The 21554-nt window shown below is 43.1% G+C and overlaps 1 protein-coding gene across 3 annotated transcripts in view; it reads right to left on the bottom strand.

Annotated features, from left to right (window-relative positions):
- The window catches only part of Fas1 (fasciclin 1 Fas1 domain-containing), a 252777-nt gene that overhangs the window by 83693 nt on the left and 147530 nt on the right, over window positions 1-21554 (bottom strand). For all 3 annotated transcript variants that reach the window (XM_076381726.1, XM_076381728.1, XM_076381727.1), the window contains exon 2: window positions 5471-5606. In XM_076381726.1, the coding sequence (XP_076237841.1) occupies window positions 5471-5606 (136 nt within the window). The remainder of the gene's footprint in view (window positions 1-5470; window positions 5607-21554) is intronic.

Here is a 21554-nt window from a genome sequence, read left to right as displayed (position 1 = left end):
TTCTTGGGGTTGGCACGTTTTGTTATTTAATCGAAAACAGAGATTGCAAGCTTCATTGGTGTGCCGTTTCTTCCCCCAATGGAAGAAACTTTATAGAAGTTTCTTTGCTTATTGCTCGGCCCAACTCGCGGGAAGTTCGCGGTATTTCTTGACAACAAGTGGCGCGGGGATTTTACCACGTTTACTCTTATCGAATTCTTGCGATAAGAAGTTCCACTTGAAAAATTGCCTCTGAACCCCGAATAATATTCCCCCAATCGTTTTGTTCCGTCGAACTACTGCGAACCTATTTCCAATTATTTACGCGAACGTATGCCGACGTCTCTGGAGAAATTTAGGAACGCGGCTCGGTAGACAATCGCGAAATAATTCAGGAAGTTTGAGTGATAAAAGAAACGAAAACAAATGTGGTGTACGAGGAAAATTGTACTACTCTGAAATAGAATACCCCTTATTCCCCCTACACCCCTAGCAATAACTCATGCCGATAAGTTTATTTCCTCTGGTCTGATATATTAACTCTCTAGATGTTTGCAGTGGTATGTTTGTTAAAAAATAATTGCGAAAAATCCTATTACTATTTTTTGATCAATCTGTCATACTTCATCAAGAACCTTTCTTAAATTTTTCATCACTGAATTAATATAAAAACTCTTTCTAAGAGGACTAACCTAAGCAATTGCAATGGCATTCATTTTCTTAATTATATTAGAATAGAAACTATTATAACCGTCACAAGGTACTCACAATTCTAGTGAGAACAAATAAATGATTCCAGAGTTTGAACAGTGCACGCTGATCGACCAGTCAAACAGTTATCGCAGCACATTGTTCTTCCATCCCAGACCTTAGACAACAGAGGAGCACCACGAAATCCAATTACCCATGTCCCATCGTTGTCATAATTGACTACTTTCCGCCCGCCGAGTGGTCGATTTCCCAGCACTCGAGGTTCTAATATCGATGCGACTCAGTCGAGCGGGGTCGAAATTCTGCAGCCGGTAACAAGACAAACAGAGGCAAGAGGTTAGCCAAGGCCCGTGGGCTAGCAGCCGCAAGATGTGTCGCAGCCCTAACCGGCTTGTTCTCTGGTACGTTGAGCACCGTGTAACCAGCTTCTTCTTCTCGGTTAGATCTCCTTCAAAGTCCTCCGCGTCTCTACCCTAGTCTATATATACGCCCCTCGAGTTTCGCGCGAACAGTTAACTTCCTTCTGCTAGCCGAACTTCCCGTTCCCCCTCGGCGACCTCTCCACCCACCCTTTTCAGCTTCTCTTATTTCAACCCTGTCCTATTCGCTCGTTCGATTCCCACGGCGTCTTTAACTCCCCCGCCAGTGAATTTGTCATCGCCCTCAGCACTCGACGCGGTGGGCTGGATCGACTCGCGACGGGTGCTTGGCTCGCGAGTGAATCTACTGTCTGCTTCTCTTTGAGGACAAAATACGGAAAGTTCTTCAGGAACGAGTGGCGATGAATCTGGTGAGCACGTCTCGGATGAGGTTTGAGCGCATTGGGGTTAATGAAAGACCACTGTGCGTCTTGGGTTTTAGCGCGGTTTGATTTTCCTTTTCATATTTCGTTGGAGCTCAAGGCTTCTCGAGAGGGCCTTTGAAATGTTAAAATAACAAGGAAAGATGTGGGCTCTTGAGGGAAACGATGTCTTGTGTTGAGGGTATTTATGTGTTGGATCCTTTTGACAAGCTTCTTTCTTGGAAAGAGTCAGAGGTTTTCGATTCTTTCTTTTGATTGCTGGGTTGGGGTTTCTAAGTGTACAAGTGATTGCAAAAATTGTGATTTCTGTGAATTTGCGATGCTTTTAGCGAATAGTCCCAAGATTCTAGTCCTCCTATATTTCATCAAGATGTAATAATTTGTGATTGGTTCTACACATTCCTTCCATCCAGTCTTTAGATAGAACTCTATACGCGTTTAGAATGCCTAATTGTTTCCTGTCGATTACTTTTAACGGATATCAAGAAGCTCACGTGCGGGTGTTAGCATCTAAAATTTGCTATAAAATAAGGAAATGCGAGGGCGTGACAAAGCCATCAGTTTGCATTTGTGTCGTCTTTGCGCGATGATTTCCTATATCCGGTCGCGCACCCTTCGTGGCTCGAGGCGATTTCGCGATTGCCGTGAGGAGAGCTTGCCAATAGAAGAAGACTTATTGAAATTTCTGCCTCACTTGCCCTCAACTGATATTTCAGTAGTATAACTAAATAATCAATGAAACTAATAATAGAAGAAGAGGAAGGTCAGCCATGTAGCTTCAGAAGACCTTAAGTCAGACAAGTGGAACAACTCAACCACTTAAACCATCAACTAGTATAAGTCAATCCTTGGTCTGATACTAAGTGTACAAGAAATGATGTATAAAAGCCGAAAATCATATTTTGGATTTAAAAATATTACTTCACACCTCATACAGAAACTGTTGCAGAAAGTAGAAGTGCAGATCCGAACCCTTGTCCCTCAAACAGAACATGCCAGACAAGTGGAAGAGACGGTGACTCTCGTTAGGTCCTCTTCCGTCTAATTCGCGATGAATGGTCTTGCAAAAGGATGAACAAGGGCTGCGTTGTTCGTGGAGGAGGGTGTCTCGGGGTATTTTGTAACTTTCATCGGCGACAATGAAGCCAAGTCACCGACGGATAATCGTCATTCACGAGGCGGACCTCTTTTTAGCCTCCCTTCTGACTGGCTCTCGCAAAGACACCAACCCTTTAACGCCCTCCGAACGCTCAGAGTATTCGAGGGTTCTTTCGTCGCGTCCAGGAACGCGGCTCGATTAAGCTGCACAAAAAGTTCCTTGCCTGAAGCAAACAGCCATGAAACATCAACCGAAGCTTCCTTGCTAGCATGCCGACAAAACGTTGCGAAGAACATAATGGGTAGGGATGCTCCTTTCTGGAAGAGTAGTCATCTGAGTGGGTATAGTGAATTTTCAGACATGGCAGTGTCGAGAAGTGTCGAGAATACGCAGTAGCGTTTATTGAAATATGAAGACCAAAATGTGTCACCAGTAAATTTAAATGCATGGACAGCTCCCTCAATCAGGATCGCGTATTTTCGAGAGCAATCGATACCCTCCCAGAGGATGCGATCAAATATTTCGAATCTCTCGATCACCCCAGTCTCGTAATAATTAAACGACCCCGTAATTGTCTGCATTAAGTGTGTTTGATGTCATCGTTCGATCGTTGGAGTTGTTGACGCGGTTCGCTAGCGAGACGTTCGCGGTAATTGACGAAGCGCCGTGGTAGCGTCACAAATTCCGACGCATTCCCCGGCTACTATGAGCGATTAGTCGGCTGCAGTCAATCGCGATAATGCATCCGAAGGCGCAGTGATGCGTGGCCATGCAGGTGACATCGCATAAGCCAAGGAGAGATGAGGTTCGAGGAGGGCGCAGAGGATTATCCTTCACTTTGATTGGTACTGCTACTGATGATAATGTAATGCTCTGGATCCCCGAGCGGATAGAATTAAGCATTTTTCGATTTGGTTTAGACGTTCCAATGAATGGAAACTGGCGAAGAATCCATAAACAGAATATTGGAGATAATATATTCACACCTGCGAATCGCTAAATAGGATATAATGGAGTTTCTATTGCGTCAGGTTTCATACCCGTAGTATCAGACATAGAGCGAATAATTACACAAATATAATCAGACTAAGTACGATCGATTCTATATCCCATGACAAGAACAGTCACAGACAATATCAATTCGAAACGGTATCCTGTAGAACACGATAATTTCAAGATAACGGCATTACAAATGCGATCGTGTCCGCCCGCGATCATGACAGGGGACAACACGTTTTCCAGGAGAGGCAGAATCGATTGGCCATCAGATAGAATATGTGAGCGTATCGTGCGGTGGCAAATATGATGGATTATCTGCGTGTCATTCACGGGAGAATCGAAGATCCTTGAATTATGGCTGAACGGATTACGACCTCTGTGCATGTTTGATGTGTCTTTAATCGAAACTCCCTTTGCATAGGGAGGTTTCATGGACAGACCATCTACACGCATTGGCATATCGCTACAGGCGTGTAAGCACGTATCTATGAAGATCAAAGAGCCAAGCGTCGAATTTCGATGTTCGCGAGATTCATGCGCCAGTTAGATCCCACACGGGGCAATGCAAAACTGCGTCTCTTCAACATCGAACAATGTTCGTCCCTTTGTCTTTGTTACCACAATATACGCTGAATTCACCAATACCGCGCCCCACGAAGCCAATACGAACTGAACACGCCGGTTCCAGGGAAACAAAACCGCGTAAGAGGCTTTATCTGTGAACAGGGACCGGTTTAGGCTTGCACTGCGATACGGACGAGCTGGAAATAGGTTGCACGTGTTCGAATAGCCGCGACAGCGTTTAGATGGACACCATCGAACGTGGGAAATAAATCCTCTGTTATTGCTAAGTCATCAAAAGCTTCTCTGTTTTGAGAAAAAAGATCGAGTAATGTTTTCGTGATTAAATAATGCAGGCATATATCGAAAAATATTGTTAAAAATGTAACTGCTCCTAGTGATGGCAACCAGTCGTTCATTTGCGCCTAGTGACGAAAACCAGTCGTACAATTACGCCTAGTGACAGCAACCAGTCGTACGATTACGCCTGGCGATGGCAACCAGTCGTACACCTTAGCCTAGTGACTGCAACCAGTCTTACAATTGTGTCTAGCGATAATGACCACTTTTACACCTGTGTTTGTCATCAGCAACCAGTCGCACGATAAAGCACGATTTGTGTTTTTATGGAATTTTATAAAGTTTTTAACAAATAATCCTATCTGATTTGATACGGAGATCATAACACCCTTCTATGTACATTGTTACGTACGAGATGAAACTATTTTAAGCAGCTGAATGCGCAGAAATTAGGTCCATTGGTTTTTAATTAGCGAATTAACTCCTCCTCTTGATCCCTCTAATACTTTCCAATTAGCAGCGAAATACCCCACACAAATCAGACTTCCATGAAACGCGTTGAAAGCAGCGTTAACAGGGTCCCGTAAAGACTAATATCATTCTGCAACTTCTAGCCTAATGAAAGTTAACGCACCTGCAAGGGCAGAGGCAAACTGTAGCAACACAAACAGTAGCTGCATTTGAAAGGCTATTTACTGGTCTCTGCAATCCCCTACCAGGAAGTATCAATATTGAGGGAACATTGAAGAATCTAAAGACAAAGGTACTGAGTTGCTGTTAGAACGCTGAATATGCAACTAATTCCCTAAGGTTATATACTAAGGTTATATTGAAAGAAAATTATTTTTAAAAAACTATTTTCTACTGATTATTTTATCCCTACATACAATTCTAATAAATATCTTATAAACAGTTCACATTTTTCACTGACAGCAGGGTTGTCAATTTTCATTAAAAACGTGTATAATAAATAAATAAATAATTCTACCACCAAATGAATAATTTAAAAAGATACTCACACATATGGTAGAGCACCAAATTCTTCGTGGTTCCATTATGTTTCTGGAAAGCTCGATTGGTGGGTGCGAATACGGTCACGTGGCGGTACGTAAGAGTGGTGTTAGCGACCTGACTGGCTTCCAACAACTGATAGAACTGTAACAATAAAAATGAATATGTTAGTATGGCTCAGAGGCGCCCCACTGTTTTATAAATAGAACGTCGACCGACTGTTTCGGCGCTGCGAGATATCGCGATGAAAAAGAGCGAGGTGAACCGCCGCGCATCGATTTCCTGTCACGGGGCTCACGTGTCTTCGCGCAAGGACTAATACGCGGGATCAAGCAACTCAAGTCACAGCGGATTAAGTGCACGATTGTACGTGCCGAATTAGTGATTCACGTTACGCGCGAGCCGAGAGCGCTTAATCCAGCGTGTCGAATGAAATTTCCTGGGGTCTTTCGTCTCCCCGAAAATTCGCTCAAAGGAACCTCGTTAGTTATCAATGCGTAATTAACCCTGGTGCGAAGTCGATCCACTGTGGGGAATATTAGAGACCATGAGTCACGTTTCTTCTCTGCGTGAGATAGTAAAAAACACGGGGTAGACGAGCACAGGGACAAACGAACATGACCCTGAGGCCACTGAAGGACCTTTCATTAAATTATTAGGAGGGTCCGTTTTGTGGGCTTTAGGTAGGTGGTATGTAGATTACAACTTTTTTTTATTAAGTAATGCAGCAGAGCAAAGGTGAAATTTGAAATTCAATTTCACGAGTTTTAATTACATAAGTGGCGAGCAGCATATGAGAAAGTACTACGCTAGAAAAAATTGCTTCTAATGATACTAATTTTATACATTTTTTAAAAATAAAATTTCTATTCCTTTGAACACCTGTCTTGTTTCCCGTATTAAATGTATTAACCGAAAAGAGAAGCAATTCTTAATTATTTTATTTATAATTCCCAAGTTTTTCCAAAAAATCATTTTCTCTTCTTGTGCAACGTCCGAAATAAAAGAAACAGACATTTTAATTTTCCAGTCCAAATTCCTTATCGCATTTTTCGAGCATTCTTTATAGTCTTGCCTATGCAGCAAGTAGGGATTAAATGAAACGAGTATCCATCAACGTTCCACCACGATGCTAAACCGTTTTCGCGAACGACGCTCCACGTACTGCTCAGCCCAATTCTTTTTCGACTGTCTAACCAGGGCATTCGATGTTTCTCTTTTAAAGTTACCTTCCCTACCTCAGGGGTCGAAAAGCAAGAGACGTCTGGCTTTCACGATGCTATATCAAATTGTTGCCGGCGGAATAGCCTTTGATTTATTCAACTTAGTTTGCTTTGAGCCTTGCGCCTTCCAGCGCGATTTCAAAGGAGACCCCGTCTCTTTATCCGACGTTATTCTATGTTTCACGGTAAGCTGTTTATCGTGACCTTCCTTTTTCGCGAGTCGAACGTCTCGCCAGGGTCTTCGAACCAATTCGCTGCCTCATCTCCAAGACGACTCGGAAGATCGGATTTCTTGGAGCGGTGATTTTTTTTGGTACCGCTGACGTGAAGTTAATCGAGCAGATTTTTCTAAAGTTTCTCGAGGGGGGGCGACGGGGGGAGGGTGGAATGAATTTTTTGCGACGAAAACAGGGACTCAGGGAATGCAGCGGAGTTAGGATAACGCGAAAGTTCAGTCGGGGTTAACGAGTTAACGAGCTTCGTGCGCTTTTTCATCGCATCAGAGGGACCTTTGGGTCAAGTAATTATTTTTCTCGTCCAACAAGCAACGTCCAATTGAATTTGTAGTTAAATCGATTGATGGACCGACCAAGACTGGACCTGCCTATTAGTCGGTTTAATTAGCATGCCCCAAGGGTCCGGAAATAGGGCAGCCGTAACGACGTTTACCATCGTCATCGTGCTCACGAACCTGCACGATTACTTCGAGCAGTTGACGAGCCACTCGAGAAGAATTTCGAGGACGACTGCGATGGTTTAATAAATGCGCCAATTTCAAAGTGGTACTCCTAGGTTTGAAATTTTTTATGAATAAAATATTGACACAAAGTTTCATCAGACGTTTTGTAGAAAAGTCGAAAATAATTATGAAGACGTAATTTCATTTCTTCTTATTTGAAGAATAGAAACATAGTTCTTCATAATTCCATGGATCACGATCATCGAGGATTTCATAGATCGTGGCGATGGGAAGAGTAATGGTACTCTAAAGGCTTCGAATAGTGCAAACAAAATTATTTCAAACGAAATCCAGCTGCATTACGATAGATAGGAGGAATTGGAGCAGGTAGAGGCGTAAATTCTTTCGAGGACTTAAGAAGATTTCATGATTCAGACTTTGCAATATCTTACGACTGTGAAAGGTTTGGGAGAGTGAAAATTGAGCGATTTTTGGTATGTAAATAACACGAAGTTGCAAAAATGAATTCTTGAACATATACCAACGCCAAGAATCCAACGGATAATTGATTAATTCTTTCGTGAATATATTAGGAAGATCATGCTTCTTACTCTTAAGTGATCAAGAACTGGGTCCTTGATGGTATTTATTATTAAAAACAAGATCAATTTTATCTACTTTCACATATTAATAGCCATTTTCGAATTTTCTAAAATTATGTTCACTATTATGGAAGACACTCACATCAAACCTCACAATCCCTAACACTTATCGTGTAGTTTCCACTAAGCAGCAAGGCTATAGATATTGCATCCATATTAACCTTTAGGTGTTTAATTTTTCCTAAGAACAGTTACTCCCGTTTAAGCTCCCCTGATTGTAACTAGGAAAATTCATGCTACGATTGTCCCAGGCGAACACTGTCCTCCCGTTTAAATGGACTCGATTATACCATTCGCAAAATGGGCCAAACTCGATTGGCGACGTAGCTGCAAGGCGTTCCCTACAAGCGGATAGAGATAAGCCAATATTATTGCGCAACATGAAGGTGATCATTATGGGGCATGGAGCAACGTAGATCGACCGCATCCCAGTTCAGCTTCCACTAATTAATCTGAAATTTCCTGTCAGCTTCGTCTGGCCGAGTTGTACAGCTAATAGACCCTGGTACGAATTCGCCGTCCCAATTATCTCGTCGCGTACTAATTCACAAGATCGAGTGCAAAGTTACTTGGGTTGTCGATAAGAAATTCACGATTTGCAAAATTTCGGTCTGATCCTGGATGGAGATAGCTCCATCGATTTTGTCTGGCGAGTAATTAGTAATGGCGAGACTCTATTTAGGAATGGAGGAAATATTTTTCAGTTCGGTATCGATAATTCCAGGTGGCTTTATTTTAGGTCTGGGAACAAAAAATGACTTTTTTATTACCAGTAATTATTACTACACACACGTACGTGCATATGAAATTTCTCCCAAGCCCCTTTTAAATAGAATTAAATTTTCAGCAGTTATAGTTTGCACAGAGAAAATGGAAAATATTCCTTTGACTAAAATCCATGCCAAACCACCATATGTATGATACCATATTATGAAGGTGCAATAGCAGAGAGATATCTCTATTGACGTCGTTCCACATATCTCGAGAAGTTTCACGTGAGGGAGAATCGCTCGTCACCTGGAAAATGAATATACACGGCCAATGGTTGGTCGTTTGCGCTAGCAAGTGCGGGACCCGACAGATCTCATCAAGTAGAATAAATTACTCCAAAATCTCCCACCGATCTGCTTGAAGCCTCGGCAAACTCTCGTTGAGGATCCAGCAGAGCTTAGGACCCAAAATTGTGCCGCAAGGTTGTTTGCAGGATTGAGGCAATCCGAGTTTGAAACAGCCGCGATTTACGATTAAAAACGACCGGTTGGAAGATTTTATAAACCAGTATTACACTACCAGTAATTAATTATAAATTATAGAATGTACAATTTATGAATATTTTTGATGAGAAATGTCTTCCTACAGTCCAAGGCAGACTGTAATGTTTTAATATTTTAAAGGACTCAGATTGGGTGATTCTGTATTAATAGGTAACTCTAGTTTTGATACCTATGTTAATTTCATTAGTTGGGATGCTGAATATTTTGTACATTAAATAAGAATACACTGAGCTTTGTAGAAGTAGATTATCACACACTACACTCTTTCCCAGTGGCTTGCTTGACGTCAGAGTCAAGCAACGCTTATCTTGTTAGCGGACGGAAATAGTGGAAGTAGTAGGCGTATTGTGTACGTGGCCCTTATAATTCACAATAACCAGACAAAGGTGGTGGAAGTGTCTCCAGACAGTATTATAGAAGTGGACTGAAAATTAGTCGAATGGCATAGAAGAGATCTAAATGGAGCTCCATCTACATCTTTGGAATCTAAAAATCTATGAAATCGACTACTAAGACAGAAATCTAGCAAGCAAACGATGAAAAGAGAAAACAGCGAATGTTCATTATATGACAGTATCATATAAACCCTAGAAACATCAGCTATCTAGCTGGATTTTGTATCAGAATTTTTGCAAGAGGGTGTATTCCCCTGACCAGTATTGTCCGATTATGATTAGCATGTTGGCTGCTATCGATTCAGGCATTCCAGGGCAGTGAAATGGGGCAGTACCAATAAACCCAAATGGGACATGTTACGCAGGAGTACACATCACATCCACCTGTCCAAAAGTCTCTGTCAATATGGTTAACAGCTCCATCCCAAACTTAATCAAATTCCAAGTACCCAATAGCCCACTACCCAAGACATCACATCTCATCTTCAAAGTCACTTTCACACCTTTACAGTTTCTGTCTCCACTGTAAATGCCAGTAAAATTTATTCAGAAAGGACCAGCGGCGTCTATCAGACTTTCTTGAAGACATATCGATGGCGCATCGAGTGGGTGCATCGCAATATTGAGATGTAAGCCACGTATTCAATATAAGGGCTTTTATCGGGTTTGAGGTTGGCTCACCCTCCCGCCCAACCGTTCAACACCCAACGCTGCCTCCCTCAGGCAACATTTCCAACAAACGCGCACACGACCAATTTACAATGGAGCCGGTTCAACGGCGCGTGCAATAACGCGGCGAATAATGCATCCGCGCCACGCTCGGGTTGTGCATCGTGCATCGCGTTGGAGGGCCAGAGACGACGTTGAACCGCAAACGGTCCTCGCCGCTTAACAAATTCAAAGAGAATGCTATCGTTCGTGTAATACTGTGGAATTATACTTTACGAAGTCGTTGATCTTAGGTGTTAAGTCCAACCTTTCTGTGGTTTCATATGAATGGGACAGAGTGTTGCGGTCGGGCCTTTGGTACTGACTGGATGTTACGAAACTAGCTGAAAATTATAGAGAAAGTTGGAAACAATGGTCGATCGATATGGAGGTGGTAAAGGATAATCAGACAAATATTTTTTATTTTGGTAATATATTGTCGACCTTACTCCCATTTTTCTATCGATGAGCGAACCGCTATGCACTCTGCGCCTGAGAAGGCACCCTGACATGCATTATGCACCTGAAAAGACAACCTGCTACACATTAAACGTTGAAGGAGGCAACCTGCCACACATTAGACGCTTAAGAAGGCAACCAGCCATGCTGTGGGCATCCGAGGAGGCAACCTGCCATACACGAAACGCGTGAGAAGGCAACCTGTCAGACACTAAACACGTGAGAAGGCAACCTGTCATACATTAGATACCTTGAAAGGCAACCTATCATACACCAAATGTTTGCCAATGCTACCTTCTTACTTTTAGAGTATGTATAGTCATTATACTGGATTCTCTTATTATTTTACGTAAGGAATTTAAAAGGAGATTCTAAATTGTTTATTCGAAATGACAGTTCTCTATTGCATTTAACGATCTCCCAGGAGTACAATGCATGACGTCAGTAGCGCATCAAAACTTTCAACACCCATTTATGTGAAAGTGCACACAATAGACTGCTCTCGAAGTATCAGATGAACGGGTTGGTGACTTGACGACGTTAGGCAGATCATCCACGCGTGATACAGCGTATAACAATATAGTATGCAAATTAATAGTGTGCACGTTCCAGCTTCTTGATTCCTCGCCTGCCGGGCAATATTTCCAACAAAAGTGCACTTGGCCGATTTACTATGGGGGAGACTCAACGGAGCATGCAATAACGTGGCAAATAATGCATCCACGATATGCATTTTCGATATGCGCGCCGCGTTTCGCCGCAGACGCAACGAAAACCGACGAAGACGATACGGAAGGGTGAGCAGCTTTCCCTTCAACCCCGGACCTCAATGGAATTTGCATCTCTGAACCTATTCTCACCCCCCAAGTATATTGTTTCCCCGAAATATTTACAGTGAAAATCTTCGTACCTTACGCTGATTAAAGAAATATTTACAAACGAATTAAAAGCAAAAAATCTTTACCCCTTTTAGGGTATTTATTTTCCCTCCCTAAATGTGTCAGCTCATATCCTGATATTTTAATCTCAAAATGTCCCTCAAGAGACTAAAAACAGTGGTAGGTTTTCTCAAGACTTATTCAAGCTCCTAGCAGGCCTTTAATTTTTCTAATTTCTTCGTATCTAGATCGGTCGCAATTAAACTTCTTCCTCGCGTGTCCCTTATCTCTAGTTCACTTATTAGTCAGTGTTTTCTGCGTGCGTTCTTGTATCGCGAACACAGCATAACGATGAAAGTGAAATGAAAAGAAACTCGACGAACCCCTTAGCGCCAGCGTACGCCACCCCTGTCGCGGCAAAGGGAACCAGTGAATCGGCAAAGGATCAGCTCGCGCGACAACCTCCTGCCTCCGTGTTCTCTGTGCACTGTAATCAGCCCTCATTTTCGCGGGGAGAGAGTTACGAGACGTGTTTTTCACGTTTCCACCCTTCTCCATTTACATATTTTTTCCCTCGACCACGACCAATGCAAGCATCACAACTGCATTCGTAACTCCGTGCCGACTGTGGTGGTCATTCCTTATCGCGATAAGGATTTTATCTTATCTGTGCCACTTGATCGATTTGCTGGGTCTCGGTTAGATCCAAGCTAAGTTTGGACTAGGCTTGAGTTAGGTTTGGATTAGGCCTGGACTAATTTTGGACAAGCCTAGGCTAGATCTGGGTTAGGTCCGAGTTTTGCATTGCTTTTATAGATAAAACATATTATAACTATTGTTACCAGTTATATGTGTTGCTATCCTGTCATCAGAAATTCCCACATCACAAGTACCTAACACCAAGCCTGTTAGATAGAAAGAAAGCAGGCTTACAATTCACAGTGACAGTGAACGGTGGTGGTCAAGTAATTCTAGGATGGGAGCATTCAGTCCCTCCTCTTATTAACTATTTGGATCTCGCTGATTATGCCGCTAATTGGTAATCAATATTCAGCATGAGCATTAAAACCGCCGGGATATCGATGCTAGTAATGCTCCTCCGCTTCCGGTGCTTGCTAATGCGACCGTTAAGCGAAGGAAGCCTATCGAAATAATCGTAATAGCGTTTCCCCATTCGGATTCGCGACACGCGTTCGACATGGGTGACATTTAATGCTGTGGAGCCACACGCGTGTCGAATATCTACTCTCGGAATTCCTGCAAATACTCCCGTAGGGACTTAACTGCCCACAAATATTTTCCTTCCACCACAAATTTGTGAAATATCAGCTAATCCTGCATTGAGCATTCGACTGCCTTCTCATCAGCGAAGTGAAACTACACTATTTGAAATTTTGAAAATAGTTAACTCCACTTTTGTAAATCTAAAGGAAATTTTGGACATGCTCGGTACAGTAAGATAGTGTTCACAGTGTCACTGGTGGCGCTAGTGTTGCCAATGACACTGGTGGCGCTAGTGTCGCCAATGGCGCTGCTGTCGCTAATGGAGTTACGAGATTATAACCTATAGAAATTTTATCACAGAGCACTGAAACCAGCTAATCCAAATGATCCACAATTTAAAATCCACTTCGAACAAAATGAATTAAAGTCAAACACATAAATCGGTTTCAGTGAATTCGAGGCTCCAGCAGAGTCACTCTGAAACAATTGTATTTACGCGTGGCGGCAACCAATCTAGCAGGATTCAAGCTTAGACAGTATTAAGCTTCCCGATAATCATTTTCGAATTATCCATGCGTCAGAGGCGCGGGCTGGATCGGCAATCGATCATCCCCCTTTTAAGGGTGTTCCATCACGGACCCTAGGCGAAGGGAGACGGATTCATGAGATGTCACGCGAGACCTGAAGCATCCACGGGACGTTCTGATCCGCGTTAGAGGGGTAGAATTTAAGGGTCGTTTCGTTGGCGCCAGTCTGCGACCTTCCCTTCGTGCCCTCCCTAGAAATTTATTCTTCGAGTTGTCTAGAGGGGACATACCCCGACGATGACTCACGTTACGCGAATTTCCTGCCTATGCCGCGCATTTAGCAGACATTACGGGCGGGGATTATGAAATGTGGAAATTTGAGGCGTCCCTCGTTTCGTCGACAGCTCGACCTCGGGAAAATCGACCGTGCAATCTCTGATAGAAAAACACTTGTCGTTCCCCTCGATATTTGTGCGTCGTTAGGCAAGGATTGATGATACTGATACGGGAGGGGCCGACTATCTTTTCTGTAGGGCGATGGGATGTTCAGTGAAACGTGAATCGTGTCGAATTTATTGTGTCTGCTAAAATATATTTCGTATTCATAGAATATTTAACGTTACAGGAAGAAAAATTGGATGCATTTGCGGGCATTCGAGCGTATACTCTGAGATTCCTAGTAATGGAATATAAATTTATTTTTGTTTGAAATGATTGTACAGTTCCCTATGACGTATCGGCCTAATAAACAGTTAATATTTAATATTTTACCGTGACACAAAAATGGTAATGGGGCTTTAGAGTTCCAAATGGGTGGGTCAGAGATAAGCACTGCTTGTCCAGTCCATCCAGTATGCTCGTCTGCGGCTCGATCAGAGCATCGAACGCAATCGACAGACGAAACGCGGAACAATGGAAGTTTGCATTTCGTCGAGCAGCCCTCGTTGACCCGATTTCACGCTCCCTACGCGATTCAGTGAACGTTCGGGTGCGCGTTTTATTGGCGGCGATCTCCCACCGTGAGGAATCGTGCCTTTTACCCCTATTCGCGACGAACGACGAACGACTCTCCCGCGTAAATTTTTTTTTTAGGGGTTTTTCCGAGTGGACTATATTTTACGGAACCGTTTTAATCACTGCCACACAGGCTTGTTCAGGTTATTTATTCGCCCTTTATGAGCGCCGTGAATAAGCAATGCCACGAATCACGCCGCGTTTCAAATATAAAGCATTTAGATTCGAAGCTTTCAGCGATAATGGCACTCTGTTCTAGTGTTGACGCAGCCGTGTCGAGTGGCAGAGATGCTCGGAGGAATGCACTGTCGATAAAATCGCTACCAAGAAAGTATCTTTCGTCTAACGTGGTTTATTGAACATTGTTTTGCATCAGAGAGGCAGGGGGTAGGACTATTTAAGAGTTGCTTGCGTAAGAAGTTCGAAATTATCTTTGGATGCACATCCTTGAGTAGATATTTTAGTGTGTTAGGTCCAGGTTAGGTAATCCAGGGTTAGGTCATGCCAGAGTTAGGCCTTCTTTGGTCTGAGTTAGACTATACATGGTTAGGCCTGATATTTTTGATATTTTTGAGTAGGGTTGTACTAGGTGATTGCTATATATAAGTGCATGCAATTTATAGAGCCATAGAATTCGCGTTTCATTTTCACGTAAAATAGGAAGAAATCAGCATTGCCGATAATGTTGTATGCTTTCCTCCAATCAACTGTCATAACATGATTTCTTACTCACCCCAAAATTTTATATTTTGAGCGCCATTGAACGCCTCGTGGCATCGAAAATTCGCTTCCTCTTTCAAAAACTGAAACGCTCGCACTGGTCCCACAAATTTATGCAAATATTCAGAACTGTGGGTGCACTCTTCAATAGAATTTCACATTTCAAACTTTTATCTCGTATCCGGCCAATAATTTCCGACCATTACGGTTATGGGCACGATCATAGTTAGAATAATTTCGAAATCAGTATCACTTCGGTTCCGCCTCGTTGCCCAGAACCAGTTCTTTTACTTCTAGTGAGGAAATTCGAGACCGTAAAATTTTATTCGCCCGCTTAGGACATCCATTGCTCTGTGCCCATTCTACCATCTTGAACGATTGGTGTATTTCACCGCAGAAAAATTATTGGTGACGGACATGAGCGCGATGGCTTTGGCCTGTGGTCGTTCTTCAACTGTTTGTATAGAAAATTGGGAAGTATTTTGGAGCTATCACCCTTAGGTATACATTGTAGGGGGGTTAGGCCTGTGATATACCTGGTTAGGTCTCAGTTAGGTCCTGTTTGAGTCACGCGTGGTTAAACCTGGTGTGGGGCAGGGTTAGGTTGCGCCTGAGTTAGGTGCAGTTTGAGTTACAATATATTTTTAGTTAGGTCAGAGTTAGATCGTAAGTGGGCTAGGTCTTGCTTGGATTATAAAATGTTCTTAGTTAGGCTATGGCTAGCTTAGGTCTGGCTTCGATTATAAAATATTTTAAGCTCTGCCTGGGCTAGGTCCGCGTTGAGCAATCTACGGTTTGGGTTAGCTTATGTCTTCATTAGGTCTGATATGAGTTAGAGATTGTTTTTGGTTAGGCCAGGGTTAGGCAGTGTCAGTGTTAGGTTTTATTTGGGTTAGGCTGTGTCCAAGTTAGCTGCAGTTTCAGTTAGGTCAGAGTTAAGTCTTGTCTGGGTTAGGTCTGCTTATAGAATATTTTTAGGTAGTTCTGGGCTAGGTCCACGTTAAGCATTGTGAAGTCTGGGTTAGGTCTGTTTTGCGTTACGAAGTGTTTTTGGTTAGATGTAGGTCAGGCAGGGAAATTATCGGTGACGAATGCGAGCCCGATGGCATTCGCTTGAGGGTATTTTTCAACTGCCTCGCGTTTTTCCACGGCGTTTGTTTCCTTTGCTGCGGCAGAACGGTTTATTCTACACTGGAAAGAGTTTTCTGTTGCGCTCGCGTCGCGACGCTCGGGCAATTTCCCTGGCAGCAAATTTGTTCAACGCGGCCCTTGAATGGTGGCAACGCGGTATTTTGTCGGCGTTTGAATCGAAACGGGAGTGGTTTCATCAGCCTCGAGTCATTTTTGCGGCTGCTACGAAAAAGAAGCAACGCGAAACTGTGTTTATGAACGCAGCGAGTCGTGTTTCAGTCTATTTTGCTCGCCTGTTCTTTCGTTGTTGTAGAACGATCGAAGAATCGGCCAATTGTTTTGGAGTTATGAATATGAACTTTAATAAGTCACGAGTATTGTGCTGTAATGCTGTTTCCTTGATACCTACTCGTCATAAAATATGGGGAACGCATTCTGAGGGTAACTTATTATTGATTCCTCATTCATTTTACATTAAACTTTTTACCTGCTCTAATCTTTCATTATTTAAAAAGAGAAACGAGCTATCAGACAGGCAGTCAAAAAGAGAAAGGTACGCAAGTGTCAAAGAAGCGTGCAAAGCGCAAGAACAAATCGCATGCGATAAAACTCATAGAAAACAAATAACAAGAGAAACTAAGTCTACCGAGCAGAGGCACAAGCCACGATGAATGCATGGGTAATAAAAACCGAATGTAAATGGGAAAGCATTGTCCACAGCGGCAGTAAAAAGGGGGACTGTGCACGTGGCAGTATCGACGTGAGCTTGAATCTCAGCTGGGCCTGTGATCCGCCGATTTGGCCCATTGACAGAGATCGCGCGATCGAAAAACAAGTACACAACGTCCAGTCGATCGTCGTTGCATCTATCGTTCATAAATATTCAAATGTTTATACGGGACAGTGGTGACGTATTTGCGCCGCTGTTGCTCCCAATGGCGTAGGACAGACAAGCCGATAATGAAGATAAACGAGGAGCGAAGCTCCTCGTGGGAACAACAGATCGTCCTTGATAGAGTGCAGCCAGGCAGAACGCAGGCTACCGTTTCCACGTCAAATTGTATCCTGCTTCCGATAGAATGTCTCCATCGGTGAGTGCAATTGATTGGAGGGTAACTTTGAGGACCGTGAAGTTGGCGAGAATTTCAGAAAGAGTAGAAAGAACTCGAGATATCTTTGAAAAAATTTTGACTATTTTCTTCTATACTAGAGACACTAGAAACTACAGAAGCAAAGCAAGCAATCTTCTGAGCTGACTCTTTTAATACCGCAAAAATAGAGGAAATATAGCCTACCCTCGTTTACTGATTTTCACTTAACGAGGGAGCGCTGTATTTAGCACTTTCCTGTACTTCTTCACTTGGCGCCGCATTCAGGATAAAACTACAGTACTTATATTTAAATGAGTGTGTCAGGAAATCGATGAACAGTGAACGTTCTCGATGAAGAGCAGGTCAAATAAAGTATGCGCGAATTGCACGAGGAGAATGAGCTCGCCAGTTGACGGCAAGCTATTGGAGCGAAAAGGATTCTTGGAAGTTTTCCGGTAACCAGCTCCCAGAATGGCGAAAAGAATCGAGAGGGGGTAGGGGGTGAGGGTGGAAATCGGATCCTTTCAGCGAAGCCGCAATCAGTTCAAATGGTTCGATAAATCAAACCTGGCCAAGTTTTAATTGATCGTGACCAACTCGAAAACGCTCGATGCTGTCTCCTTCTTGTTTCCCCTTCGACCAGAACTCCCCGCATTTTCCTGCTCCCCTTCGCTTTTGGCTCGTCAAGTGGATGGGTTACTGTACCTTCGTGGGTATCTGGCAACTCTCTCGATCAAAGTTGCCAGCCGCAACGACTTTCGGCGTTTTCAGAGCCCTCCTTCCTTCTCCCTCGATTAACTTTATAACAATTTCAGAGGGGAAAGAGACCAATTATACACCTACTCATCTTGTTGTCCATGATGACTATTTTCCTATAATAATAAAATCATCTACGTAGACAAGTAATAGGGTACTAAACACTGTAGACATTCTCGAATATTGGGAACATTCACTATTTGCGCCAACGAGGTAATGACACTGTCTCGTTTATTAGGTATAGGTAATCTGGCGCTAGGTGCTTGAACGAGCACTTAATGCATCGTCTTATTTCACGAAAATGTGGGGTATGGGCAAATCCAAAACAGTGGACTGTTAAATGGGTTACTTTGACTGAAATGTCGATAGACTTGATGATAGTAAGAAGATACTAGAGGCGCGTTGGGTACGTTAATTTCGCCGTTCTTGGCCGCATGAACTGTGATGGTTATAGCCATTTCTCGACTGTTTACCGGTTATCGATCGGTACCCATGTTAGGTTAAGTATCTACTAAAGTCTCGAATAGCTCATTACACGCGTTGCTAAGTGTCTTCATTAATCCGTGGGTAATGTTAGAATCTGTGCTCGCCATGAATAGCTGATGCGATGCGGTATTAATTTTTATATCCTCTAATTGGAGTTATAAATTTCTTAACTATGCTGCAATTTCTCCACTAAGCGTAATGTTATAACATTATAAAACAGACGTGTATGATTCCCAGCTGCATATAAATTAATGAAGTTGTGATATAGGATTGAAGTGCCTGAGAGATCTTGTCTGCCTATGTAAGGACATATTACTTATGCCATGTCTGACCACGAGCTGGGTTATACTACTTGCACAGCGCCTGGCCATGTAGAAAACCATCTACTTGCGACATGCCTCGTCATATAGATGGCTATGTACTTGTAACGTGCCTGGCTATATGAACTTCTATACTACTTGCTGCATGTTAGAACAGACAGCGCCCTCGTACTGCTGGCGACGTGTCCGACCACAGACGACATTGCACTACTGCTATCTATTCACACAGGGTTCGCAGCTTTCTTCTGATTAAACAATTTCACCGCAACTATTCAAAGACTTAATCAAACTTATCCAATCAGATAAGCGTTATCCAACGTTAAATAGAACCAAAATGATTCAAAAGAAATTGAGGAGGAACTCGAAAGAATGCCTCAGGGCGACACGTAGTCCCTTGTTTACCACGTCCAAGCATCCCCTTCGGCCATCGAGACTGAGGGATCCGAAGTAAATCGAGTTTCATCCCCGTAAGAGGTTTCACCCTACCGCGTCTACCCACCCTCAAGTCCGGGGATTCGTGGTGACGTTATTGGCACGAGGGATGCATTTATTTACTCGGCTTTTAAGCGGCCCTCGCGCCCTTCTCGTCTGCGTATTGGTCGGTTTGCCACGGGGGCCCTAAATCAATTCGATCGTCGCGCTATAAATTGTATGTCGGAAGGACGACTCGGTGGATAACTTTCGCCATCGAACGTGGATTCGATGGCGGACATTGTCGTTCAGAAATGATTATTGTTTCAAGTTGAACCTGTCTTCCCGAGACAACCTTTTTTAGCATTGATAAAAATGTACAGTAATCTAATTCAGTATTTAATTTCTCCCTTTGATTTTTCTATTCATACCCAACAGTAAAATTGATAGAAGCGTCGAAGTCACTGAAGCCGCCTCGCCATAGAGTTTCTCAAAGGGCGTCCACCCGAATAATGAACGAAGTAAACAGACATTTTCACTGGAGCAGGGGATGGCTGGCGCAAAAGGCGAAGAAATCAATGGCAGAGGGCAAAAGGAGGAGGAAAAATGCGTCACTTTGTACGCGTGCCAGGCTTTTCGCCGAGAAAGGGTGAAAGCCATCGCTCTTACGCTCAAAAATAGAGGAAGGGATTTGTGGCTCGAGAAGCGAGAGGGTATTGTTGCCGAACGTCTCTCTGTGTTGCTGAACGTCCCTCAGCCCGTTGAAAAGGGTAGAGCAACCTTTCAACGGGGAGATCCGTTGCCCTTTCGCCGTTAAAGTCTCGCCGTGGAGGGTCCTAGACGGCTCGAGATTTCCATTGGAAGTAAACGGGACTATAAATCAAGCCTGCGACGCTCTTACGACCAGTTACGAAGAATTAATCAGCGACCAAGCGGCAGTTATGCATCCTGGTCACGATCTGCGCCACCGTTAATGACCGCTGATCTCGTCCAAATTAAATTGCTTTACTATTTTAAATTAAATTTTTGAAATGAAGTTTTCAGTGTTTAAGAAAGTGATACATTAATAGTGAAACTAGTGTAAGCTGGAACATGGTAAAACATTAAGTATTATAGTTCGAAATATGGTCAAACGTCAAGTAGTGTATTTCAAAATGTGGTCAGACCTCAAGTAGTACAAGTCCGACTACGGTCAGACATAAAGCAGTATATCTTCGAATATAGTCAGACGTTAAGTAGTATATGTTCGAATATGGTCAGACATGAAGTAGTATAGTTTCGAATATTGTCAGACATGAAGTAGTATAAGTCTGACTATGGTCAGACATCAAGCAGTATATCTTCGAATATAGTCAGACGTCAAGTAGTATATGTTCGAATATGGTCAGACATCAAGTAGTATGAGTCTGACTATGGTCAGGCATCAAGCAGTATATGTTCGAATATAGTCAGACGTCAAGTGGTATATCTTCGAATATGGTCAGACGTCAAGTGGTGTATCTTCGAATATGGTCAGACGTCAAGTAGTATATCCCCAAATATGGCCAAACATCCAGCAATATAGCCTTATAAAGGTTCAGGCATCACGCATACACTATGTCTTCAGATGTTTTCGCGAAATCTGCCAACAAATCTTCACGCTGTTAACATAACTTAGCAATTTGACGCTTTCAACGGTGAAATAGTCAACAAATCGAGCAGCATGTATTTTAGATACCTCGAAACGTCCTCAGGAAACAATAACAACGAGGCTGTAGATTTATTCCGTTTCCGACTTGTCCCAATCTAATTTCTCGTATCCGATATCATCCATATAACGTAACATCCGGCTGCAACCGAGCAAAATTCCCAGCATCCCTCTGGTCCCGGCTGTATGGAATTCCCCCGGACTCTAATATACCGTGGAGCACGTTTCTTTGAGCGAGCTAATTTGTTTTCCTTTTTGCGTCGGAGCCGTACTCCTCCACGATATTCCGTGCACGCTCCGGCAAAATCCAGCTTTCTTCTTTCCTTTATTCCCCGCCTACCACATCCACCTCTTCCCGCCCTCCCTCCAGCCCCTCGCTGCCGCGTGCCCTTCTTTCGCTCCTCTTCCGACGTTGTTTCCGAAACCCAAGGGTTAACGAACTCCCAG

This window comes from Calliopsis andreniformis, chromosome 7, assembly GCF_051401765.1.
Source record: "Calliopsis andreniformis isolate RMS-2024a chromosome 7, iyCalAndr_principal, whole genome shotgun sequence".
NCBI classification, from domain to species: Eukaryota; Metazoa; Arthropoda; class Insecta; order Hymenoptera; family Andrenidae; genus Calliopsis; species Calliopsis andreniformis.
Note: the sequence above shows the minus strand (reverse complement) of the source record. Positions and strands in the feature narration are given on the sequence as shown.